At 44.7% G+C, this 27,718-nt stretch overlaps 2 protein-coding genes and 1 pseudogene across 2 annotated transcripts; all 3 read left to right on the top strand.

Moving 5' to 3' along the window:
* Window positions 1-47: 47 nt before the first annotated feature.
* LOC136525991 (probable L-type lectin-domain containing receptor kinase S.5) lies at window positions 48-17,333 on the top strand (annotated as a pseudogene).
* A 2,227-nt stretch (window positions 17,334-19,560) lies between these two features.
* Window positions 19,561-19,984, top strand: LOC136525990 (very-long-chain 3-oxoacyl-CoA reductase 1-like). The gene is made up of 2 exons (XM_066518795.1): window positions 19,561-19,708; window positions 19,800-19,984. Exons 1-2 carry the CDS (start codon window positions 19,561-19,563, stop codon window positions 19,982-19,984), a joined length of 333 nt encoding a protein of 110 aa, XP_066374892.1.
* Window positions 19,985-23,611: 3,627 nt separating this feature from the next.
* On the top strand, window positions 23,612-25,981 carry LOC136525988 (protein FAR1-RELATED SEQUENCE 5-like). The gene is made up of 3 exons (XM_066518794.1): window positions 23,612-25,561; window positions 25,728-25,802; window positions 25,904-25,981. Exons 1-3 carry the CDS (start codon window positions 23,612-23,614, stop codon window positions 25,979-25,981), a joined length of 2,103 nt encoding a protein of 700 aa, XP_066374891.1.
* The last annotated feature ends 1,737 nt before the right edge of the window (window positions 25,982-27,718 follow it).

Below are 27,718 nucleotides of genomic sequence, written 5' to 3'. Positions count from 1 at the left end.
GCCGACGTGGCGGGGACAGAGCGCACATGAGCCGCGCGTGAGTGGTCATGGCGCCTGCTGCATGCGGCGGCGGACGTGGATGTGGTCGCTCTGCTCTGTCACCTCTACTAGGCTGCCTCCTCGTCTTCTCGCTGCTCTGCCTCCGCGCCGTCGTCTACCGCGCTCAGGAGCCAGGGCACAGGCAACTGCAGCCGCTGCCGGCGCTAGAGGTGGAGACCTACAACTACACGTCGTTCCAGGAGGGCAACTCGCGGGAGCAAAAGGAGCTGGCGTTCAACAGGGAGGCCCGCATCTACCAGGGCGCGATCCAGGTCTCCCCAGACACCGGCAACGTCGGCAGCTACCAGGACATCATGGTCAACAAGTCCGGCTCCGTGCTCCTCCATCGCCGCTTCACCATGTGGCGTCGCGTCGACAACGGCAGTGGCAGTGCCATGGCCCCGCGCGTCCAGGTCGTGTCGTTCAACAACACCTTCTCCATCAACGTGTTCCACTTCCCGGACTCGTCGCCGCGGCACGGCGAGGGGCTCACCTTCGTCGTCGCGCCGTCCCGCGACGAGCCGCCCCCAGCAGCTACGACGGCTACCTCGGCCTCACCAACGCCACGCTCGAGGCCAACCCAACCCCGGCGAGGAACCGCTTCGTGGCCGTCGAGTTCGACACCATGAAATAGGACTACGATCCCAGCGACAACCATGTCGGCTTCAACGTCGGCTCTGTCGTGTCCGTCAAGACGGCGAACCTGACGGCGTTCCGCATCGCCACGAACAACAACAACCCCACCAACTACATGCCCTAGGTCGAGTACGACGGCGCGGCACGGCACGTGTCTGTGTACATGGGCGTTGTAAGTGCAATCAAGCCCTATTGTGGGTTTTGGCATTGATGACCACCAAATTAGAGGACTAATGAGACTTATCGAGATGACAAGCAGGGAATCGAAAAATGAGGATGATGTACAGGTTGCAGGTGTCTTAATTACAAAAGGTGGCTAGACCTAGCTCAAAGGAGGTTTAAATTCTTTTATGTTTTGAAATTGAGTTTAGGGAAATCCATACTATTAAGAGGGATTTTAGGACAGTTGGTCAACTGTTGAACCAGATGCTCAATTTCACAGATTTACATCCTCTCACCTAGTCAAAACAGCTAGCCAAATTTCATATCATCTTACCTGTTTTTGCTAGGGCGGCAGTGCCACCCTATTAAGAGCGGCAGTGCCACCCTTAACTGACCGTTGGGCTCGAGGGGTATTTATACCCTTCAGGCCCGGCCCACAACGGTCATCTTCTTCACTGAGTCATTCTGCTCGAAATAGGACAGAACCAAAGCTCACCTTCTCTCCTCCATTGTTGCTCCTCCATCCCTCAAGCAAATCCTTGATTCCAACCATCAAAACTTGAGAGAAAAGACAGCAAAACTCGATTGGAGAGAAGATCCACTGATTCCCAAAGTCTAAGAGCATTTGGTTCACGTTTGGCCAGCGGTTCTAGGGTTTTTTACTCTTGGAGCTTGCTCCTAGCCGGCTAGGCGTCACCCTTGTGCTTGCTAACTCGTGTGGTAGCCTTGGGAGGTTTGTAACCTTATTCAAAAGCTAAGAAATCACCTCTCACCTCAAGAGTTCGCTCTCTTGATTTGAGAACGAGGGTAAGGCAAGCCTTTGTGGCAAGCCCAAGCCTTTTGTGGCTTCCTCAACAACGTGGACTTAGGCAAACCTTTGTGGTGAGCTGAACCACGGGATAAATCTTGTGTCTCACATGTTTCATCTTGTTTACTTGCTGTTTTAGCTCATTGCTAGCTGTTGTTAGGGTTTAGTTGCTCGATCCACTCTTGTGTGGAGTTTCTATGGTATTCAGTCTTCGAACTAGATCTTGTCTTTCTATTGCATGATTAAGCAGCTAGTGGGGTCAGGTTCATCTCTGTAAAATCTCAGCTGTGTTAGATTTATATTCGTAGAGCGGCAGTGCCGCCCTGAAAGGCCGGCAGTGCCGCCCTCTGTTCTAACAGAGTTTTGAGTTAAATTTTTACAGGCCTATTCACCCCCCTCCAGGCCTCCTTTATCTTTCTGTAGATCCTACAAGTGGTATCAAAGCGAGGTTGCTTCGTATACGCTTCACCGCGTGAAGTATGGAAGAAGGAGGAGGTTCGAGGACCGTTCGCGATGCGGACGCAAGTGGTGTGCACGTCGAGGATGTCGGCAGCAGCAGCGAGCTGTCCATGTCGACAGCAAGTTACGCCACCATCAAAGAAGCCAAGACCACCGATGCCGAAAGAAGAAAGGCAAGAAAAGAAAGAAAAGCCGCCAAAATCACAGCAAGAGAAGCTAGAGAAAAGAAGGAAGAGCAGCGGCTCAAGGAAAAGAAGAAGAGAAAAGAAGCTAGAAGAATCGCAAGAGAGGCAAGAGCCAAGAGAAGGGCAGCTCAAGAGAAAGAGAAGAATGAGTATGATGCATCATCTAGTGAGCTTTCTAGTAGCTCGGATGATGGAGATGGTGATGTGTCATACCATGCTTCAAAAGATAACAAGAAGGAGGATAGCAAGAAGAAGGGCAGCATCAACAACAAGAACAAATATGCCGCCGTATCCTTTAATTCTTCTTATTTGTCTAACCATAACAAAAGGTCCTTTATCAATGTACCCACGGGCAAGTTGCCTCATTTTGATGGGACAAACTTTGCCAAGTGGAAGCACTTGATGAGTGCCTATCTTGTAGGTCTTCACCCCGGTCTTTGGGAGATTATGGTGAATGGATTGCAGCCACCGGAAGATCCCGAAGTGCCAACAAATGAAGAGTTAGCTGATGTCCATCTCAATGGCCAAGCCACAATCATTCTTCTTAGTGCCTTGGATGGAAATGAGTAGAACCGAGTGATGAATGTCAATGTTGCAAAACAGATTTGGGACACTTTGCATCTAGCACATGAAGGTGTTGATAAAGTGAGGAAAACAAAGATTGATTTGTTGATGGCTAAGCTCAATAGGTTCATGATTGTTGATGGAGAGGGGCCACAAGAAATGTTTGATAGATTGATGACCTTGGTGGGCAAGATTAGAGGCTATGGATGTGATGAGCTTGATGATCACAAAGTGGTGAAGGTTATGTTGGAAGCCTACTCACCAAGAAATGAGACCGTAGTTACCTTGATTAGAGATAAGAAGAAGTTTGAGCACTTCACACCTAATGATGTGCTTGGAAGATTGTTGACATTTGACATGCAAAGAGAAGAAGCCAATGAGAGGAGAAGACTTGGTGAGTTGCAAGCCAAGCTAGAAGGCATGAAAATCAAGGAAGTAGCTCTCAAGGCCAATAAATCAAGCAATCAAGGCACCTCCAACAAGGCAAAGGGCAGCAAGCAAGCATCAATAAGTCAACCCAAGAAAATCAAGCCAACTCCACAAAATGATGATCCAAGTTCATCCTCAAGTGAAGATGAAGATGATGGGGCTGATTACATGAAGATTGATGACATGGCTTTGTTCATGAAGAGCTATCACAAGGGGCTGAAAAAGAATGGGTATAAAATAGTGCAAAGAAGGTTCCCAAACAAGAAGAAGAGAACTTGCTACAATTGTGGCAGCACGGAGCACTTCATTGCTAAGTGTCCCTATGAAAAGAAAGAAAACAAATACAAGAGGGACAACAATGAAGGCAAGCATGAACACAAAAAGAGATACAAGCAAATGGGAGAGGCACATATTGGGCATGAGTGGGACTCAACTAAGGAGTCAAGTGATGAGGATGTGAAGGTTGCAACTGTGGCCATTCAAAAGTCATTCTCTACACCAAGGCTCTTCAACAACATGTCCGATGATGATGACCACCTCTCCACTCACGTTTGTCTTATGGCAAAGGGTGAGAAGGTAAAACAAAGAACCAAATCTCCTCCACCTCCTAGTGACATCTCTAGTAGTGAACTTAGTGATTCTAGTGATGATGATACTAGTGATGTTGAGAAATATGCTAAATTGACTAAAAAGTTGGATCCTGTCGACGAAATATGGTCGGCAGTCCACCGAGGGGGGTGCCCGTGGTGGTAGATTATCGGTAGACGGTGCGCGTAATCAGGAACCAGATGGTGACACAAGGCGCAGAGACAGCGATTTAGACAGGTTCGGGCCGTCTGGTCGACGTAATACCCTACGTCCTGTGTCTTTGGTGTATTGTATTGAGATGTATACTGTATGATCTCTATGGATCTGTCCTCTAGGGGACCCTTGCCCCTCCTTATATACTCTGAAGGGACAAGGTTACAAGTAAAGTATCCTATTTGGTACTATTACAATGTCTTGCGGTGCACGCCAAGCAGCGCCGTGCACGCCTTGATCTCACGGGCCGGGCCACCTCGGATGGTGCGGCCCATGTACCATCTTGTGGTACCTGGGGGTATATCCCCCACAGCTAGTCCCCGAGCGCCATGTATTCTGATGCGACACGCCGTTTCAACCTTCTCCGAACAGTGAGGCTTGAGTTCTTGACATCTCCGACCACCGTTGTCGCCGGAGAAGGAGGTTGTCCGAAGAATGTATGGTGCTCTTAAGAAGAAAGAAAAAGATTTCCATCCTGGGAAGTGTGCCCACCGTTGCAGATCGTACTTGTTGCCGGGTTGTTCACAAGTAGCGATGAAATTGTCGATGAAGGCCTGCTTGAGTTCCTGCCAAGAGTCAAAAGAATTTGCCGGCAAGCTAACTAGCCATTGGTGACCTGCATGGCCAACGGCGACTGGGAAGTAGTTAGACATAACGTGCTCGTCAGCCATGGCTGACCGGCACGCGGTTTCATAGAGCATGACCCATAATTCAGGGTTTTCTTTGCCGTCGTACTTCTGAAGCTTCTCGAGCTTGAAATTCTTGGGCCATATGACTTGGCGCAGGTGTGGAGTGAACTGCTTCAGACCCGGCGGACCGTGGACGGTGTCGTACTCCATACGGCGATAGCTTTCGTGGGATGCACGATCGTCGGCTCTCTGGTTGATGCGAGCACGCAAATCACGTCCACCGAGGTAATGGCGGAGATCGTTATTGCCATCGCGGCGATCTCGATTGCCACCTGGATTAGCGCTGCGACCGTGGTTATCACGGCGATTGTCGCGGTTATCTCGGCGGTTGTCGCCTCGAACGTCGTGGCGGTTATCCTCCCGGCGGCGGTTGTCGTCCCGACCACCATCACGACCACCGTTCCCGCCTTGACGGTTGTCCGATGGGTCGTTATTGCGCGAGCCACGTAGGTTGAGTGGCTGTGAGCGACTTGAGTATTGGCGGCTGTGGCTTGATTCGACAGAAACGGATGGAGCCCGGGCTTGGTTCATCTCTGCGGTCTGAGCCATAGCAGCCGTCAGATAAGCTTGTATGTCATCACGGATTACTTGAGTCTCGGGAGTGTTGGGCAGCCGCTGCATCGTCGCCATGGCGACGGCTACGTTGGCGCTTGGGGTCTTGAAGACTTGTTTATCCCCCACCCTGTCGAAAGCATTGTTGAGGTCGCGCGGTTGGACCCTTATGCGTCGTGCCTCTTGGTCTGCTTCAGCTTCGATTTGCCGGCGATTAAACCGGTTAATATTGCGTGCTTCGCGTGCGGTCTTTTCTTGTTCTGTTTCGCCAACTGCTGGCGGCTCGTCGTTGCTGACAACATGGATCAAATCCCCTCGTCTTGGCGGGAAAGACGGAAATTCGGGAAAACCCGGGGCGTGGTCTGGTAGATCCAGGTCGTATTGGACGCCTTCATCTTCGTGACGCTGAAGCTCGGTGTGGACAGATGCGTTGGACGCGATGCCGGACGAGGAGCTGGAGTCACCTTCTCGGACTGTGTGGACGGATCCTTCCCGATAATCTTCGATCCGGACCATGTTGACGATGTTGCATGGCTTCGGCCGAGATCGGTGTATAGGACACAGATCCGAGCGGTGTCGCAGGTTGTACGCGTAGCTGGAGGCAGCGTTTTGCAGGCCGTAGGGCTGGACCTGGTGGTTCTCCGTCGGGGCTTCGTACTCGCAGAGTCGGAGACCCGTCGCGATGTCTGACCGGCGATGAGCAAAACGCCCCTCAGGAGTTGATACGACCACAAGATCTGTTCCCAATCGCACAGGACGACTGGTCCGAGCTGGTCGGATAGATCTGTCGTGGAGGGCTGTTACCTGCTCGTTAGGTTGGGTTTGAATCGTACTTACCAGAGCCAGGGTTTCAGCGAGTTGGATGCCGACCCGATCGACGGAATCGAGCAGGTCGGTGTTGTCGATCTGCTTCCCTCTGTAGCGGGGAAGCAGACGATGGGTTGTTGGCGTGGCTGTAGGCGTGGTTGGAGCCAGATGTCCCGTGGTCGGAGCCAGGTCCATCGTGGTCGGAGCCTTGTTCACCGTGGTCGGAGCCGTGTTCACCGTGGTCGGAGCCGTGTTCACCGTGGTCGGAGCCGTGTTCACCGTGGTCGGAGCCGTAGCCGATGCAGGTGAAGTAGTCGTCGGCGCAGGCTGGATCCATGCCTCCCCCGTGGTCATGGTGATGGAGTCGTCGGAGCTGGTGGTCCAGGTGATCTGGCCGACGGTGAACGTGAGGCCGCTGGGCGTGGCCATGGAGCCGGAGATGATGACCATCTTGTTTGCTTGGAGAGCAGTACGCACACCCCCTACCTGGCGCGCCACTGTCGACGAAATATGGTCGGCAGTCCACCGAGGGGGGTGCCCGTGGTGGTAGATTATCGGTAGACGGTGCGCGTAATCAGGAACCAGATGGTGACACAAGGCGCAGAGACAGCGATTTAGACAGGTTCGGGCCGTCTGGTCGACGTAATACCCTACGTCCTGTGTCTTTGGTGTATTGTATTGAGATGTATACTGTATGATCTCTATGGATCTGTCCTCTAGGGGACCCTTGCCCCTCCTTATATACTCTGAAGGGACAAGGTTACAAGTAAAGTATCCTATTTGGTACTATTACAATGTCTTGCGGTGCACGCCAAGCAGCGCCGTGCACGCCTTGATCTCACGGGCCGGGCCACCTCGGATGGTGCGGCCCATGTACCATCTTGTGGTACCTGGGGGTATATCCCCCACAGATCCTAAGACCAAGCTCTTCATCATAAATCTAATAGAGAAATTAGAAAGTGTCAAAGCCAAGCTAGCCGATAGAGATGAATATCTTGAGGAAACCGAAAAGATGTATATTGGCTGCAAGGAAGCTTTTGAGTTAGAGAGAAGTGAGGTGAACTCTTTGAACAAGGCCTTGGCCGAAGAACAAAGAGAACATGCTCTCACAAAGAAGGCAAATATTGCACTCAATGACAAGTATTGTGTCTTAGTTGAAAAGCACAACAAACTTGAGAAGCAATATAATCTTCTATGCGAGAGAACCCCACTCCCCTCTAACACAAATGACACTTCTATTCCCTTCACTAGCCAAGGATGTGGAAAATGCTATAATCTTGACTTAAATGTTTATTCCACTAACCTTGCAAACTTGGAGGTTTATGAAAAAGGAGATTGCTAGGCTCAATGCTATGTTAGGAAAAAGGTGCATGGAAGGCAAGAAACCTGCTGGTGGCAAAGTTGAAAAACCAAAGAGGTCGCAATACAAAGGTGGAAGAAATCTATGCATCAAAGATGGGCTTGGGCACACTCATGGAGGTAAAACCAATGGGAGAAATGTAATCAATGGATATGAGTGTGTTCAGTTCATGAGCAAAGGGCAGGAAGGTATAGATAGGTCTGCATAGATGGTGGCACAAGGCTAGCCCAGAGCAGCACCGCAGCCTATGGGCGGCAGTGCCGCCCCCCACAGAAAAGGGAAGACCACCTCCTTCTCCTCTGCTCATGTCAAGCCCAAGAAGAAGGTATCTCATCCTGAGCAGGTTGTCCAGAAACTAAAGAAATCTATCTGGGTCACTCCAAATAGATATGATTATCAACCAAAGGCAAAAGCACATCAACAATGTTTGAATTCTAACTTTGTTTTACAGCACAACAGCAAGGGGGAAGTGTTTGCCAAGTTTGTTGGCAATGGTCGAAATATTCATCATAATACTTTCATTTGGGTTCCTAAAGTTCTTGTGACTAACATGCAAGGCCCTAAGAATATTTGGGGACCTAAAACTAGGAACTAAACTTGTGTTGCAGGCATACTCCTTCGGTGGGTCAAGTTGGGGGCTTGATAGTGGCTGTACAAATCATATGACCAGAGAAAGGAGTATGTTCTCATCATACTCCCCAACTACAAATTCAGATGAGAATATTATATTTGGTGACAATTCCAAAGGGGGTGTGATTGGACTTGGTAAAGTAGCTATTACACTTGATCATTCAATTACAAATGTCTTACATGTTGATTCCTTGAAGTACAATCTGTTGTCCGTCTCTCAATTATGTGAGGTGGGCTACAATTGTCTCTTCACGGATAAGGGTATGGAAGTCTCTAAGAGGGAGGATTCCTCTATTGTCTTTACGGGTCGCCTCAAGAACAAGCTTTACCTAGTTGATTTTAGCAAAAGTAAAGCTAAGTTTGAGACCTATTTAGTGGCAAAATCTAGCATGGGTTGGCTATGGCATCGCCGACTAGCTCATGTTGGGATAAGGACTTGGCCAAACTCCTAAAAGACAACCACATCCTTGGACTAACCAATATTCAATTTGAGAAAGATAGGATTTGTAGTGCTTGCCAAGCTGGAAAGCAAGTAGGTGTACCTCACCCTCCAAAGAGCATCATGACCACCACACAACCGTTGGAGTTGATTCACATGGATCTCTTTGGACCGGTCGCCTACCTAAGCATCGGGGGTAACAAATATAGTCTAGTTATTATTGATGATTATTCCCATTTCACTTGGGTGTTCTTTGTTTATGATAAGTCCCAGGTGCAAGAGAAAGTCAAGATATTTGTGAGAAGGGCACAAAGGGAGTTCGGTCTTCCTATCAAGAAGATAAGAAGTGACAATGGGACCGAATTCAAGAACACTCTAGTTGAAGAGTTTCTTGATGATGAGGGCATCAAGCATAAGTTTTCAACTCCTTACACCCCTCAACAAAATGGTGTAGTAGAGAGGAAGAACCGTACACTTCTTGATATGGCAAGGACAATGCTAGATGAGTACAAGATGTTAGACCTCTTTTGGAGTGACGCCGTCAACACCGCTTGCCATGCCATCAACCGCCTCTACTTACACAAGAAACTCAAGAAGACTTCATATGAGCTTCTAACCGGTAACAAACCAAAGGTGTCATACTTTAGAGTGTTTGGGTGCAAGTGCTTTATACTTAACAAAAGACCCAAAACCTCTAAATTCGCACCTAAAGTTGATGAAGGCATTCTTCTTGGTTATGGATCAAATGAGCATGCCTATCGTGTCTTCAACAAAACCATGGGTAGAGTTGAAGTCACGGTAGATGTGACATTTGATGAATCTAATGGTTCTCAAGTGGAGCAAGTTGATTCAAGTGTTGTAGGAAAGGAGGATCCACCATGTGAAGCAATCAAGCAAATGGCTATAGGCGACATTAGGCCACAAGAAGATCAAGCCACTGATGATGAGGATCCATAGGATGTTGCTGCACAAATTTCCGCTGACGTACTCCATCAACAAGGGTAGCACTCACCTACTGAAAATCAGTAGGGCGGTAGTGCCGCTCCTGAGGGCGGCAGTGCCACCCCATCCACCTCAGCAGCAGCTCCTTCAACTCCTACTCCACCACTTCAAGGGCTCAACCTAGAGCCTATCTTTGAACAAGAAGAGGCTGAGGGTCCAGAAGAATAACAAGGAGGTGTTGAGCATCCAAGGCTACGTCACACTATACAACGGGATCACCCCGTTGACAACATCCTTGGGAGCATTCGAAAGGGGGTAACAACTCATTCACATTTTGCAAATTTTTGTCAATATTACTCGTTTGTTTCCTCTTTGGAACCTCTCAAGGTAGAACAAGCACTTGGAGATCTAGATTGGGTCACGGCCATGCAAGAAGAGTTCAACAACTTCGAGAGAAATCAAGTGTGGAACTTGGTGGAAAGGCCCAATACCAATGTCATTGGTACCAAGTGGGTCTTCTACAACAAGCAAGATGAAAATGGCGTGGTGACAAGGAACAAGGCAAGATTGGTGGCCCAAGGCTTCACTCAAGTAGAGGGCTTGGACTTTGAAGAAACATATGCACCGGTGGCAAGACTTGAAGCGATTCGAATGCTTCTAGCCTTTGATACCCATCATGACTTCAAGCTGTACCAAATGGATGTCAAGAGTGCATTCCTCAACGGCCCAATACAAGAGTTGGTATATGTGGAGCAGCCACCAGGATTTGAAGATCCCAAGTTCCCTAATCATGTCTATAAACTCCAAAAGGCGCTCTATGGGCTTAAGCAAGCACCAAGAGCATGGTATGAATGCCTTAAGGAATTCTTGCTCAAACAAGGCTTTGAAATAGGCAAAGCTGACCCTACACTCTTTACTCACAAAATTGGAAATGATATATTTGTGTGCCAAATATATGTCGATGACATAATATTTGGTAGTACTAACCATATGTATTGTGATAAGTTTAGTAGGATCATGACTAAGAGATTTGAGATGTCCATGATGGGTGAGCTGAAGTTCTTCCTTGGATTTCAAATCAAGCAAAAGAAGGAAGGGACATTCATTAGCCAAACCAAGTACACCCATGATATGCTTAAAAAGTTTGACATGGTGAATGCCAAGCCTATCAAAACTCCCATACCAACCAATGGACATCTTGATCTAAATGAAGAAGGGAAAGCCGTGGACATCAAGGTATATCGATCCATGATCGGCTCTCTACTTTACTTATGTGCATCTAGGCCGGACATAATGCTTAGTGTGTGCATGTGTGCTAGATTTCAAGCTAACCCGAAAGAGTATCACTTAGTGTCTGTTAAAAGAATCTTGAGATATTTAGTACACACTCCTAACCTTGGCTTGTGGTATCCCAAGGGCTCCAAGTTCAATCTACTTGGCTATTCGGATTCCGATTATGCCGGTTGCAAGGTAGATAGAAAAAGCACTTCGGGGACATGTCAATTCCTTGGATGGTCCCTAGTGTCTTAGAGTTCAAAGAAGCAAAATTGTGTAACCCTTTCCACCGCTGAAGCCAAGTATGTTACAGCTGGTGCATGTTGTGCTCAACTACTTTGGATGAGGCAAACCCTTCGTGATTTCGGATGTCAATTCACTAAAATCCCACTCTTGTGTGACAATGAAAGTGCCATAAAGCTTGCAAACAATCCCGTAAGCCACTCAAGAACCAAAGATATAGACATCCGACATCACTTCTTGAGAGACCACGAAATCCAAGGAGATATCGAAATTCATCATGTGAGCACCGAAAAACAACTAGCCGAGATCTTCACTAAGCCTCTCGATGAGTCAAGGTTTTGTGCTTTGCGTAGTGAGCTAAATATACTTGATTCTCGTAACGTGGTTTGAAATATGGCACACCTCTGTTTGACAACCTAGCGACATAGGAAAATGATTTAAAATGATACTATATTGTGTTTCAAAACCATTTCAAAAGGCCAACTAAGTGTCATGACCATTGTCTGTATTGTTGATTGCTTACTGGTCATGATATTTAGATAATATATACCCATATCTGAGGTAAAGAAGGTCATAGAGTTTTAGCGTAATCCTGCAAAATTGACAGGGCGGCAGTGCCGCTCTTAATGGCCGGCAGTGCCGCTCTCTGAAAACTGGACCGTTTTCTGTCAATTTTGGCTGGGTTACGGGGCCCGTTTTCTTCTATCTATTTCTTTCTCTGGCCCCCGACTCAACTCTTCCCTTCTCTCCCAGCCGACGCCGACGCCTGTGCTCCTCTCTTCTTCTCTCTCAAGCACGTGCCGCCGCCGTTCCTTGCGGCCTGCCACCCCGGCAGTGCCGCCCCTGCAGCCGGCCGAGTCTCCTCATCACTGGTCCCTATAGGAGCTCCTGGCCGAGCCCTTTCTCCTCTTCTCCCTCCACTCCAACATTTTGGAAGCAAGGTGAAACCCTAACCCCATTCGATCTATGCAATGTGAAGCTTTTAGTCACGGATTCATGTTTCTAGGGGGAGTATGAAGGGTTTAGAAAGGTTTTTGATGGTTGAATCGGATTGATTTTGAATTTCACCGGTTGGATAATTTTGGGGAGAGCGGCAATGCCGCCCATGGGACCATTAATGGTACCTCTAGCATATTCTAACTGCTATGCTCAATCTCATAAAATCAATGAAGTTCAGAATGGATTAGATTCATTTATCAAAATTGTTTCTAAAGTTTTTCATATTCAATCTTTCAAATCCATGGCTAGGGTTTCATATATTTTTTGTTTAGACTGTGATTATGAAATTGTGATGATGGATAGACACTGTTGGAAGTAGGATTTAGCCAGAACGAGAAAGGTGAAAATGAACTAGTAAAGCAACTGAGGGCGGCAGTGCCGCCCTACCATGCTGATTCCAAATCCAGCAAAGCTTCCTGTGTCATTTTCAAAATTCTTTTTCTTGTTAAAACCTGCTTGCAGCTGTCTCTAACTCATCATCTTTTATAGTTTCTTATCAAGTCTCATTTGATTGCATAGATGGACTGAGCAAAAAGAAAGGTGATGACAACTAAGCAAAAGGTCAAGAGAGGTAGGGGACAGGCAACCTATATTCCTAGTGACAGAAATCTTGATGAAGACCTTGCTGAAGAAGAAAGAATTCAGAAGATGGGAATGACCATTCGTGTGTGGCCTGATTCTCCTCTGCACATTTCAGAGTTTGATAGTAGCTACATGAGAGATAACACTGATGTGTTCAACCTCAATCCTCCCCAAAATAGTGATAATCATAAGGTCATTGATTATTCTATGAGTTGGAAGAAGACTGGTGAAGCTAGAGAGATTGATCCTTACTCCTCTGCTAGATCCAATGGCATTGATTATAGATTTTGGAATGCTTTCTAATCTAATTTTTATGCCACAGCCATCTTATCCAAGTCAAAGGGCAAGATCAGCAAGATGCAGTACGTTCATTTTGGTGACTTGGAGAGCAGAGATGATCATCAATTTGCTACAGCCATCAAGACCTATGACCGCTTTGAGATGACAGACATCATGAGTTTTAGGTATGATTGGAACAGGGAGATTCTTGCATAGTTCCATGCCACTTACTATTGGAATAGGGAAGTGGAAGAGCTTCATTGGATGACTGATGGGCGACATTATCGCATTGATTTTGTCACCTTCTGTCGTATTCTTGGTTTTGGACACATCCACAGGGGATATGAGAGGATTCATAATGAGCGTCGTCTTGAGCCAATGGAAGTAAGCTTCATGTGGGAGGATCAAAATCTTGCAGTTCCTGATTGGTCAAGGACCAAGCTCAAGAGCTTCTATTACATCATGAACAATCTTTTCATAATCACTCTTAACCCCAAAGACAATGCAACATATTTGAATGGCTATATCACTAATGTGTTGTCTAGGTTTCCCAGCTGTGAAAAGTTTAATGTTCCAAGATTTATTTGGGTTGAGCTAGCATATGCCATGGATGATGGGAGGAGATATTTGCCCTATGCTCCTTACCTCATGTTTATGATTGAGAGAGTGACTAGCATGTGGTTCCCTAAGGATTGTGATCACACTGTTTACAAGATCAAAAAGACCCATGGTGGCTTAAGGGGACTTGGCTCAGCTACTCAGCACACTAGTTCTGGAGGACTTGGAGATAGTGGGGCAGCAGGCTTTCACTCTTCTGGAGCTGCACATAGAGATATTCCTGAGCCATCTAGGGCTAGGGAACAAAAGAAGAAGTCAAAGTGGGGGAAGATGAGTGCATGGATGAAGGCAATCTTTGCTCATTGTGCATATGCTTCATAGACTATTTATGAGGATAGAATAGAAAACAGGGAAGCAGTGAGGCATGCTAGGGAGATGGCAGGGCTACCACCCCTTCCACCAGTGCAGTCGCCACCTCAGTTTCCTAACTTGCCTCGCCTATCTTCCTCTAACAAAGAGCAGGATCAGCCACATGAGCATCATGATGAACAACCAGATGATCAGCAGTATGGGCACTCATATGAGCCATTCAGTCAGTACTATGGGTATCCACAGGGACAACATTTTGAGGAGCCCCCAAGGCAGCAGGACCTTGGTGCAGAGATTCACCCTACACAGGCCGATCCACAGGTTCAGACAGCCTTGTTTCGCACATATTCCAGGAGACCGCGTCCTTTGACGGATCAGCCAGGGCCTTCTACTTCCGCTGGGGCATCTTCTCCGCGACGTTCAGCATGCTTCACTTCACACACCCACATCGCTGGATGTGCCCGCGTCGACTCCGACAGTGATGAGTGACTTTTCTTCTTTTTCTTCTTCTTTTTGGTACTTGATGCCAAAGGGGGAGAAAATTAGAGGGGTCAACAGATTTTCGACACCATGAGTTATCTGCAGCTACGCCTTATGTCCAGATCCGTTGAGAGTAGTTGTTAAGTTGTGAGTTTGAGAGTCGCTCAAAACTCTATTTTATGAAATATGCTACTTTGTGACTTAATTTGCTTTGGATATGGACATGTATTCATGGTTACTTTTTTAGCTTGTCATATTCTGAGTTTAAATTGTTTTATATTCATATGATCTGTTATAGGAATCTGATTGCTACCTGACTGATATAGTCAGGACGGTAGTGCCGCCCTGTGCTATATCAGTCAGGGTCTTGTGTGCTTGAACTGATATAACCTGTCATATGCATCATATTTATTCCTGTGACACATTGTTCAGCACCCCACAGCAGGCATGGATGTAGGGGGAGGTTCCCATCACACCTAAAATGTGAATCATGGCCTTTCATGCTAAATTGAGAATTCAAATCTCTATTCACATATTTAGGGGGAGGCTCCTACACCAATGGTTCAAAAATCTCAGTTTAGATTTCATATCTTTTATAAGCTCTAATTGGGTTGTCATCAATCACCAAAAAGGGAGAGATTGTAAGTGCAATCAAGCCCTATTGTGGGTTTTGGCATTGATGACCACCAAATTAGAGGACTAATGAGACTTATCGAGATGACAAGCAGGGAATCGAAAAATGAGGATGATGTACAGGTTGCAGGTGTCTTAATTACAAAAGGTGGCTAGACCTAGCTCAAAGGAGGTTTAAATTCTTTTATGTTTTGAAATTGAGTTTAGGGAAATCCGTACTATTAAGAGGGATTTTAGGATAGTTGGTCAATTGTTGAACCAGATGCTCAATTTTACAGATTTACATCCTCTCACCTAGTCAAAATAGCCAGCCAAATTTTATATCATCTTACCTATTTTGGCTAGGGCGGCAGTGCCGCCCTTAACTGACCGTTGGGCTTGAGGGGTATTTATACCCTTTAGGCCCGGCCCACAATGGTCATCTTCTTCACTGAGTCATTCTGCTCGAAATAGGATAGAACCAAAGCTCACCTTCTCTCCTCCATTGTTGCTCCTCCATCCCTCAAGCAAATCCTTGATTCCAACCATCAAAACTTGAGAGAAAAGGCAGCAAAACTCGATTGGAGAGAAGATCCACTGATTCCCAAAGTCTAAGAGCATTTGGTTCATGTTTGGCCAGCGGTTCTAGGGTTTGTTACTCTTGGAGCTTGCTCCTAGCCGGCTAGGCGTCGCCCTTGCGCTTGCTAACTCGTGTGGCAGCCTTGGGAGGTTTGTAACCTCATTCAAAAGCTAAGAAATCACCTCTCACCTTAAGAGTTCGCTCTCTTGATTTGAGAACGAGGGTAAGACAAGCCTTTGTGGCAAGCCCAAGCCTTTTGTGGCTTCCTCAACAACGTGGACTTAGGCAAACCTTTGTGGTGAGCTGAACCACGGGATAAATCTTATGTCTCGCGTGTTTCATCTTGTTTACTTACTGTTTTAGCTCATTGCTAGCTGTTGTTAGGGTTTAGTTGCTCGATCCACTCTTGTGTGGAGTTTCTGTGGTATTCAGTCTTTGAACTGGATCTTGTCTTTCTATTGCAGGATTAAGCAGCTAATGGGGTCAGGTTCATCTCTGTAAAATCTCAGCTATGTTAGATTTATATTCGTAGAGCGGCAGTGCCGCCCTCTGCTCTAACAGAGTTTTGAGTTGAATTTTTACAGGCCTATTCACCCCCCTCTAGGCCTCCTTTATCTTCCTGTATATCATACAGGCGTCCAGGGCTAGCCAAAGCCGGCGTCCCCGGTGCTGGACTCGCCGCTGGACCTCAGCGAGCATGTCCTGGAGAAGGCGTACATTGGCTTCACCGCGTCCACCGGCACCGACTTCGAGCTCAACTGCAACCTCGACTGGACGCTGTGGATCGAGGTCATCCCGGAGAAGAAGAGCACGACATGGGTCGTCATCGTCGCCGTCGTCGTGCCGGTGACCGTCGTCGCGGTCGGCGTCGCCGCCTTCTTCCTCGCCAGGAAGCTACGCGCAAGGCGGTTCATGGAGAGGCGGCAGGAGCGGCTGGAGCAGCAGCTCAGCAACCTCCCCGGGATGCCCAGGGGGTTCGCGTATGACATAGTAGGTTATAGTTGTTAGAGTGAATGTGCAGTGATGTCCACTGGACAATGAGATGCGTCTTGTTCTTTTTCCAATCTGATTTGATGAGCACTGTGTCGCTTGCATTTCTGTTAGGTTGGTGCTACAAGAAAGGGCAACTGCTGCTGGTGTATGAGTACATGCCCAACGGCAGCTTGGACCAGCACCTGTTTCGGCGCGGCGTCCACGAGCAGCGGTGGCCCGTGCTGAGCTAGGCGAGGCGGTAAGCCATCGTGGGCGACGTCGCGGCGGGGCTTCACTACGTGCACCACGAGTACACCCGCATGGTGCTGCACCGCGACATCAAGGCCAACAACGTGCTGCTGGACGCGTCCTTCCGCGCGCGGCTGGGCGACTTCGGCCTGGCGCAAGTGCTCGACGACGACCGTGAGGCCTTCACCGACCTGCACGTCGCCGGCACGTGCGGCTTCATCGCGCCCGAGTACTCCGTCGGCCACAAGGCGTCGCGGGAGACGGACGTGTTCGCATTCGGTGCGCTCGTGCTGGAGGTGGTCACGGGGCAGCTTGCGCTCCGCGCCGGCGACCCTCAGTGCCCGCTGCTGTCGGACGTGTTCGCATTCGGTGCTGCTCGGCGCCGTGGACTAGAGCCTCGGTGCCGACGAGTTCGACCACGACGAGGCCAGACGCCTGCTGCTGCTCGCGCTGGCGTGTAGCAGTCCCAACCCGGGTGACCGGCCCACCATGCCGCAGGTGCTGCAGGTCCTGACCAAGGCCACGCCGCCGCCCGAGGTGCCACTGTTCAAGCCCCGGTTCGTGTGGCCGCCCAAACCAGGCTCACGCGCGGCTCACGTGCGCTCTGTCCCCGCCACGTCGGTAAAACCTTGATCCGATAAGTTATGGACCTAAGTGGCATACTTAAACAACATTAGGGTGCCAAAAGTACAATTAGAGAGTTTGTGGACCTAAGTGGCATCACGAGACAAGTTCAAGGGCCTACGATGCATATACCTCTAATAATTATGTGCACGATGAAGCTATTTAAAAGTAATTATTAATGGCATAGTTTTAATACTACTAATTATGTACCCATTGGAAATATTTACAAGTTTTTAATATAATTAATGATAAATACTACATAATTATTTAATTTTAGTATAATCAATTTTCATTAGTGTTAATATGGAAAAAAATATATTAACTTTAGTTCTCTTTGAAAAAAAGATAATTTTAATTAAAATGATAGTGATATATAAGTTTGTTTGTCAATAACTTTCATTCTCAACATTTAAAAGTTGAAACTAGTGTTATCCTAGATTATAATATAAATGGTAAACGGTCAACCATAGCGATTAGATGGTTTAGACGACCAACAACTAGATGGTTAAAATGGTTTGCACTTTAGCAATAAATATACATATAAAATTATAATCTTTTATATACATTTTTCAGTGCAACTAAGGCAGCAACATAGTTGCAAAATTTGACTAGACACTAAGTAATTGTAATGTAGTCATGCATACAGTCATATAGACATCGTTTAATTAGCACAAAAAATTCCTCTCCAGGCGCACCACTCCAATTATGCCTGCTCAAAATGTTTTTCTAGCATCTAAATTTCATGGTTTATTGCCTACATGACTGTTTAATTCATGTTTTGGCATTTACACCTGTTTAGTCACTGTTTAATGCTATTGTTTAAACCGTTTTTTTGACCAGTTTGACCATTTAGACGCGTCTAGCGTTTAATTCAGTGGGTAGGGCCTAAACTATACGTGAACCCACTGTTTAACGTTAAAACGCATGTAGACGGCCATTTAAATGCGCTTAGACAAACACTAGCCGAAACTATTTAAAAGTTTGTGTCTGCAATAATTAATAGTCCACATTTTATTTTATATACTAGTGATGCACTCATAATTAATATAATAATTGATATATGATTTACAATTATAAAGATTTTAGTTATTGTTTACATGTATAGATTGTAGTATACTTATTTTTTGATCTCTCATTATATAACCTATTTTTTAAACCATTGGTTACCTGGGTGTATACTTATGGACAACTAAGGGTGCGTGTAGTATGGATCAGATCCAGATTCTTATAGAAATATTTTAGATCCAGATTCTCTAAAAAAGAATGTTTCAGGTCATGAATAAGAATCATTTTATGAAAATATTTAGCTATCGACTGAACTCTGATTCAACAAAAAAGATGTTTTTAAATAAAAAATCATACTGATTATAATGTACTTAAATTTTTTAAACATTTTGTAGGTGAAGAACAATTTAAATACAACTCATTTTAACTTGTTCCACTTAAAAAATACAATCACTAGTGCATACAGAAAGGCTAGAAACTGAGTCGATCGAAACCAGAATTGAGGCGTTTTACGTGCCTAGTTTAAAAGGGAGAATGGTTCTGCTGGATTCTAGAAGGAAATGCTCAGCCTAAATTCGTTTGGCAACGAAATTCTTGCATTCCACTGAGGAACCCGAACTGTTTCACCTTACCAAACGACCCCTAAATTGAATATATATTCAAATGTGAATCTGAATCTGAGCTATTCTTTTTATATTCGTATCAAGAATATTTATATTTTATTCATATATAGGACAAAAAAATATGATAAGTAGTGATATTTGTATCTGATTATACATGCGTATTGAGTCCGTTTTCCACGCCTGTGTCTGTGTATAGCCGGTTGGATGATGGTTGGTGGCTGCCGGGGCAATTGCACGCCATGAGAACAGTAACAGCATTAGTGGATGTTATGAGCAGAGACGGTAGTTGGGGGCAGTCATGATCGATGGCGAGATAGTAACAGCAGAGGTAGTCATCAGCCTGAAAACTGAGAAGCGTAGCAGGAAGGAACACGGAGAAAGACAGCGCTTCTGCTGAGTTGTGAGCATGACAGAACAGGCGCCGCCACCGCCCGCATGGTTCTTCCTGTTGATCGCTTTCGTCGGCGGCGCCCACTCGGCGTCGCTGTCGTTCCGCCTCTTCTCCTACCTCGCACTTTCCTTGCGCCCCCCGAGGGACCTACGCCGCCGGTACGGCGCGTGGGCCGTGGTCACCGGCCCGACGTCAGGCAATAGGCCGGTCCGTGGCTATGGAGCTCGCGCGCCGCGGCCTAAACCTCGTCCTCCTCGACCTCGACGCCGCCAACCTTGAGGACACCTCCGACATGGTCGTGTCTCGCCACGGCGTGGAGACCAAGACCGCGGTGTTCGACCTCTCACTCGTGGGCACCCCTCGAGGTGAGGACACCGTACCTCTCATCGTCAGTGCGCGTGCTTGAGCATTTGGGCCACGGGCACTTCTCCCTAGTGCGTGTGTCTTGGTTGGCAGGCGACGAGTCCATGAGGCGGCTCCGAGCAGCCATCGAGGGGCTGGACGTCGGGGCGCTGGTGAACAACGCCGGCGTGTCAAGGCCGTCCATGCACGAGGCCGACGTGGAGGCGTTGGTGCGGATGGTGCGTGTCAACCTGTGGGCCCTCACGGAGGTGACAGCCGCTGTCCTGCCCGAAAACTAGGCCGGTTGCAAAGTGACTTTTCTTAGTACTTACTAAAAAAAATGTGATCCTAGAATCAATGCTAATCTATTCTATCGTCATCTGTAAAAGAGCGAGTTTTTTTTTTCTATCTCTCTTTCATAACCGTTTGATCGTGACACCGTTTTATACGAGCCTTTCGTCGTTCGAGATCTTACTCTTCCTCATTAATAATCGTTTGATCTAGACACCGTGTCATATGAGTCCTCCGTCGTCCAAGATCTTACATTATCCTATGCCCTCTTAATCCCATGGCTTGACTCCCTCTCGGTCACGTACCCCTGCGCAACGGACTTAATCACACAGCTCGACTCTCTCTCGGTCGTCACAGTGCGGCAACAAAGTTTCAATTGGACCCGACGTCATCGCCGTCGCCGAGCCGCTCGGCGTGTCAAGAGGAGAGGCGTCCAAGCCTCCTGATCAAAGATGGAGGCTGGATCGCGAACAAGGGTGCAGCTCATCGCGGTGTGGCAGAGGTCAAAGGAGGAGGAAGACACGAACGCTGGCAGGCTCAGGGGAGCAGCCAGGACCGAAGGCGTCGCCGCGACTCCGGATCTATCTGTCAACGGAGGAGGAAGAAGCAAAGTATTGTTGGTGTGTTTTTTTTAAAAGAAAAATATGTGGACCCAGTAAAAAAAAGAACCGTGAAGGACTTTTTTTTTTATATTCCAGAACCGTGAAGTACTTGAAGGTGGTGGGCAGGAGCCAACGAGCCAAACGCTTTCTGCAAGACTAATTGCGTCGAATTTTATGTGGACCCAGTGATGAAAACTCTAATTGCAACGTATGATGCAGCCGGGCTGTTAGTATTATATAGTATCGAAATTCCTTCAAAAAAAAGTATTATAGTCTAAAAAGCAAGAGATAATTAGTTCATAATTTCATATTCATATATAATTTGGACAATTTATAAAAAAAATATTTAAGAAATGTTATTAATCGAAACAAAATGAAACACGATTGAGGAAAAAAAACTTCTAAAGAGAACTTATTTAAAAAAAGGGAGTAGCTATATTTCAGTCGCCTGAAATATATGAACCATCTCAGGCGACGTCCAGGGTCCTTGGATCTGCATCCAAGGGTCAGATCTGTTCTCTGTTGTTTTTCTGTAGCAGGCAACAAAACGGGTCCGCAAATGAACCCGCAAACCCAACCAAAACAGCTACCGGGCCCGCCAAACCTTAACGGATGCAAGATCTGATACCCGCTATATCAAATAACTACTCATTCGAGCCACAAAGCAGCTATTCGGCCCAATAAAACAGTACACAGAAATTACAGCTCTGCCACTACACCCTCCAGCAAGAAAGAAACACCCCCGATCAATCTGGATCTAGAAGGGAAATTAGAGTAGAGAGAAGAGCGAAAATTAGAGAATAAATGCACAGGTAAAACACAAGAAGATGAACAAGGGCAAAGGATATGATCTGCCTAGGAAAAAGGTACTAACCAGCAAGATTATTCTATTTCTTGCTTTCATCTCCTTTTTCTCATTGCATCAGTTCATTGAAACACCTGAACCGTAACCATCTTGCTTCTGTCTTCTTTGTTGATGTTGCTATAGCTCTATAGTTATCCAAAGTAAAGTACACTTGTCAAACCGATTTAGATTTCCAGTTATCTGTCTCCAACAATTACAAAACAAGTATATGAAAATTGCAAGTTTCAAATAGTGCAACTATAACGTATTGTTACTTATATAAATACATGTATATATACAAACTAATTACTAGTATTATAAGCCCATCAAGGAGTGAGGAACATAGTAGTATGTCAAAGTCACATTTGCATTTTCACAGAGCCTAAAAAATTTAGTAAGACATTCACCTGCATTTAAGAGTAGGATGCTACATCATAAGTTATGTAAACTGCATTTAAGTGGTAGCACAAATCATAACAGTGACTATAGAGCAAATCTAGTGGGATCCATGCCTACATGGTGGTTGATGACTACAAGAACAATGTGTTATAAACCTAGGCAACTTGTATAAGATTTAGGGGCAACTTGTATAGAATTCAGAGGCAACTTGTAAAGGATTTAGGGGCAACTTGTATAGAATTCAGAGACAACTTGTATAGGATTTAGGGGGAACTTGTATAGAATTCAGAGGCAACTAGTATAGGATTTAGAGGTAACTTGTATAGGATTTTGGGGAAACTTGTAAAGAACTCAGAGGCAACTTGATCACAAATTGATCAGCTTGTGGAATTCCTTGCACATGACAGAATTGCCATAGAGGTAGACACCCTTCTTTTTTGCTTGTTTGTTTTGGTTGTAAGTTTAGATGACCACCACAAATGTCACTGCCCACTGGCTGACTGCAATGCAAAAGATCTTCTTACACCTAAAAATAATAGTTTGTTGCATGTTTATGCAGGTTCACAACGAAGGACTGCATCAAATAGGAGATGAAGACTTCTTAAGGGAAATGGGTATTGGATATGATGACACTAGATTGGAACTTACACAATTATCAGAGATAACAACTAACATACATTGTGAACAGGTTTGAAAAATTGATTTATCTTATTATATGCAGAGTGCTTTGGCAGTGTTGCTTTCACTAATCGGTTTATCTTAATATATGCAGAGTGCTTTAGCAAGAGATTTAGAAGCCAATATTCAAAGTTACTACAATTTTGATTCAAACATTGTAAACCCCAATTATACTAATGAGGTAAATAAAAATTGTAGTTATTACATATTAAGAAAACTACAATTGCAATGCTACAAACTTGTAATTTAGACTATTCCTAATTGCAACTACTGATATTTGAGTTTCTTTTTGTTTGTTTGTAATGAACAGGATAGTTCATCAGCACTACTGGACTACAACTGTTATGGACAGGATAGTCTTCTTCATATGCAGGGTGCGTCCGAAAGAGAAGTGGAATTCAATCCTGAGAGCTACTACATGTTTGATACAAACATTGAAAATGCCAACAATACTCATGAGGTAAAAAGGAATTCAACTTATAACACATATTGTCAGTGTGACATATATAAGTTTGTTAAACCCTGTGCAAAAAATATAATAATAATAATGTAGCAGGCACTACAAGTTTGACTTACTTTGTCTTGCTTCAATGTGTTATTCCACTACTTTGTCTTCCTCTCTGTCTCCTTGGCATTTGACTGACCTCATGCTGTAACAGCAGAGCTCAATACCACCAGTGAACTACAGTAGCTATGGACAAGAACAAGAAATGCAGAGACAAGAAGTGAGATTCCTAAAACTCGCATTTCACAATTTTTTTTAAAAAATGGGTACTAACAAAAGAACTAAGATTTTATTGTAATGGTGAACCCCAAAATTTGCAGGTGATCATGTCACCAGGAGGAACAAGTTATGTATTATCATAGGGCGGATCAAGCTATACAAGCCTTATGAACCAAGTCATAGCTCAGGCTAAATCTTCAAATCAGAATTATGAAGAATTTTTGTCATCTGAAATGACAGGAAGTTTCATGGACATACTCAATGAGCCATTTCCACTAGAGGTATTTACTTGTTCTCTACATATACAGCTAAATTACTTTGTTTGCTACAATACAAGATGAAATATCTAACAGTACACCTTTTTCCTTACCGGTGAAAACAGAACCAGATGTTCATCACTACCAGTAGAATCTATGAGCCACCACAAGATGATGCAGACGACCATCGAAATGAAGAATCAGAAGCAGTACCAGAGTTTGCAAATGAAGAAAACATGGTACATGAGGAAAGACAAGATGAACAAGGCAGTGAAGGGGAGCAAGATACAGTGGGCAACATGACAAAACAACATCTAGTAGCAAGTGAAGAACAAGTTGAAGAAGAGCTCAGGGCAATTCAGATTGAAAGCCAAAGTATTATGGCAGCTAAGCGTTTGTCTCACGAACATGCTAGCAGGCATGTTCCTCAGCTAGGCATGAAATTCAAAACAACAGAAGATGCGTATAGTTTCTACAATGACTACGCATTTATAGTCGGGTTTTCATTGGTCAAATGGCACACATACAAGTGCCAAGACACGAAAGATCACAACTATGGCCAGGTAACAAGGGTCACATACAAGTGTAACTTGTCTGGTAAGAGAAAGGAGGATGATAGCACTGGTGTTTCAGGAGTACGAAGCACAAGAAACAACAAAAGGAAGATTTCTGTTTTAGGAGTCCAAAGCGCAAGAAAGAACAAAAGGAAGATTTCTGGTACACCGCCAACACCTAATCCTGTGCCAAACAAAAGGAAAACAAGTACGCTTGTACCAACTGAGTGCCCCACTGAACTTGTTGTCACACTACAGAATGGAGAATGGACAATAACCAGGTTGAATCTTGAGCACAATCATGCGTTTGCAAGCAAGGATCAGAAGAATAAACTGTTTTCATATATTAGGATGACTGAAATGGAGAAGGAACTTATTGCAACATTCAACAAAGTGAACCTACCAGATAGGAAGATTATGGTAGTCCTATCTTATATAAGAGGGGATGTCACTCCATACAACAAGAAACATATCAGCAATGAGAAGACAAAGATAAATAAGGCAACATCGGGTAATGACATGCAACAAGTGTATGACTGGTTCTCTAAGAAACAGGCTGAGGACCCAATGTTCTTCTACAAGTTTTCCATAGATGAAAACAATAAAGTGAAAAACATTTTCTGGTCCAATGGTACAAGCAGAAGGTACTATGAGGAATTTGGAGATTGCATCAGTTTTGATACAACCTACAACACAAACAAGTACTCCCTCAAGTTTGCACCAATTGTTGGTATTACAAGTCATGGGGACAATTGCCTGTTTGGCTGCGCTTTCATAATGGATGAAACTACAGAAACTTTTGAGTGGTTGTTTCAGACAATGCTGACTTGTATGGGAGGAAAGCACCCTAAAACTATAATCACTGAACAGGACCTAGCAATGAAGGCTGGTATCAGAAATGTTCTACTGGACACTATTCATCAGAACTGCTTCTTCCACATTGTGAAGAAAGCTCAGGAGAAAGGTGGCAGGATATTTTCATTGGAAAGGAACAAGAAGCTGCATGACAATCTCTTTGACATTCTTAGGAACTCATTGACCGAAACAGAGTTTGAGTGCTTGTACAAGAAGTTGCCACAAACATATGATGTCGGTGGCTTCAGATACCTTGATGACATGTGGTTTAATAGGGAAAATTTTGTTCCATGTTACTTCAAGAAGCATTTCTTCCCTTTCAATAACTCTACAGCGAGAAGTGAAGGCACAAATGCATTATTCAAACTGGATGTTACACCAAGGTATAGTATTATGAGATTTATGAATGAGTTCCAAAGAATTTCAGATACAACAGAAATGAATCAAGTAGAACAGGACTTTGAAACCAGATCAACGCCTTGGTTGAGTATAGCATATGAGTTCGAAAGGCAGGCTACAAGGCTGTACAACAGAAAGATATTCTTCAAGTTTCAAAAGGAGCTCATATTGGCAAGAAAGTATGAGGCTCAAGAACTCCATAAAGATAAAGTTTATGCAGTGTTAAAATCAGAGTACCACAGGCAGTTTGAGTTCAGAACAAGGAGATACATTGTAACAGTAGACTTGACACAGAAAAACTACATATGTCTGTGTTGCAAATTTGAAAAAGATGGTATAATATGCTGACATATCATCAAGGTGCTCACAAACCTAAATATATCTCAGCTACTGTACTACATATGTTTGCCTATTTGACAGTATGCTGTCTGTCGTGAAGGAGGGCATAACATCAAGACATGCCAAAAAAAGCATCTTCCTCCTGTGCCTAAAAAAACAAAGAAAAGGAAATCAGGTAACACAGAGAAACATAGGCAAAAAGTAAATGTTAGCACTACAACAACATATGTCACTTCATATGTATATTCATCTAATGTTGTTGATATTATCATGCAGGAGATGTTAACAACACCAATAAATAGTAGCAGTGTAAGTGCAGCAAGCAAACCAAAGAAGGGGAAAGTCAAGAATTGAGAAAACCAAAAACAAGAGATGGAATGCTAATAGCTGCAATTACAATGGCCAAATAATCTATGTAATTTATTAGTAATAGAGCAATTGTAAATTCAGTACTATTATATCTTTAGACCTACAATGAAATGTATCTATCTGAGGCTACTGGAAGAGACTACTGGGCCACAACTTGATAAAACATGGATTGCACGTGCTCATAACTAAAATTGCAGTGCCCTACACTTGCAATTTACATTACATCAAACTGCAATTACATAACTGAATATTTAAGTTGTTTGGTTTACATATGCAGTGGCCTACAGCTACTGCTACTGCTACTGCTAAGAGAACTTGGTGCAGACATACATACCTGCCATATGCTTCATCCATGGTTTCAATTGGATTGTCATTTTTCTTTTTTGTTGCAAGCTGCAAAAAAATAACAACTTTTGAGTCATCCTTGTTATGAAAATTACCATCACGCTTCACAACTAAAATTATCAACACATAAATATTTCAATCACTCACACAAAGAGTTCACAAATCCTAGCAATATCAAGAAAGGCGACCCTCTGCTTGAGCAATGGCATGTTCTGCTCTAACTTGCTCAGGTGGCCTCCCACTCTTGATATCGGCAGAATTGGAGCTAGGTGGCCTTCCCATCTTCCTGTACAGACAAACCCAACAAACAAGACAATGTAGTCAAATCACAATACATAGGAAAAAGTTGACAGAAATATTAGCAAGCATGGCAGCATGGTTACAGTATAATATACTGCAAGGTACCACGGACACAAGTAGAACTGCATGATAAATGCAGTTCATAAGACTAAAAGCAAAGGGAAAATCAGATCCAATTGTAACGACAAAGGCAAATGGATAAACTTACTTCCTCGTGGACTATCAATCTTCTGCATTCGGTCTACTAGTTCTCTTGCAGACTTGGGAAAATTCTTAAACCCCTAAAGAAAACAACCAAATTAAATAAAATACAAAAACAACCCAATCAAGAAAAGCATGGTTGCATACATAATCAATATGCAAGAAATGGTTGCACAGAATATACAGAACAGGAAAGACAACTAAATGATGAAATCATTCTAGATCAAGAAAAACACATAACAATTGTTGATGAGGCCATCTAACCTCCTGTGAACTATGCAGTAACAAATACTTTGGTATATTCAGACCAAGCATAGAATTTGTTGAAAAACACAGATGGAACAGCCCCCACATCTTGGCCTACCTCCACAAACCTTCATCTAACACAAACACAGATCACATAGAACAGAGCACAAATGACAATTTCTTTCTATGGAAGGACAAGGATAAAAACTTGGTGTGGGCTGACACAAAACACAACAAACATAAGACAAGGTGTGTTAGCACAAATCATAAAGGACAATTTCTTTCTATGGAAGGACAAGGATAAAAACTTGGTGAGGGTTAGCACAATCACAAATAAAAAAGAAATCACAAACACAACAAACATAAGACAAGGTGTGTTAGCACAAATCACAAAGGACAATTTCTTTCTATGGAAGGACAAGGATAAAAACTTGGTGAGGGTAAGCACAATCACAAATAACAAAGAAATCACAAGAAACATATAACAAGGCGACTCATATTGTCATCATATGATCAATTCAACAACTATCAATGAGTTAAAAAGCAAGTGCTACACAGACTAAATTTAAAAAATGCAAAACTCACCTGTTGCCATGGTACTGAGGATAAAGGATCTCAATAAGATGCTGG

The sequence above is a fragment of the Miscanthus floridulus genome, chromosome 19, assembly GCF_019320115.1.
Source record: "Miscanthus floridulus cultivar M001 chromosome 19, ASM1932011v1, whole genome shotgun sequence".
NCBI lineage: Eukaryota > Viridiplantae > Streptophyta > Magnoliopsida > Poales > Poaceae > Miscanthus > Miscanthus floridulus.
Note: the sequence above shows the minus strand (reverse complement) of the source record. Positions and strands in the feature narration are given on the sequence as shown.

Coding starts and splice junctions, on each gene's coding strand:
- LOC136525990 (XM_066518795.1), top strand. CDS start 19,561: ATGGAGCTCGCGCGCCGCGGCCTAAACCTCGTCCTCCTCGACCTCGAC. Junction 19,709..19,799: donor ACTCGTGGGCACCCCTCGAG/GTGAGGACACCG, acceptor CTTGGTTGGCAG/GCGACGAGTCCATGAGGCGG.
- LOC136525988 (XM_066518794.1), top strand. CDS start 23,612: ATGTTCATCACTACCAGTAGAATCTATGAGCCACCACAAGATGATGCA. Junction 25,562..25,727: donor TCAGAACAAGGAGATACATT/GTAACAGTAGAC, acceptor TCTGTCGTGAAG/GAGGGCATAACATCAAGACA. Junction 25,803..25,903: donor AACAAAGAAAAGGAAATCAG/GTAACACAGAGA, acceptor ATTATCATGCAG/GAGATGTTAACAACACCAAT.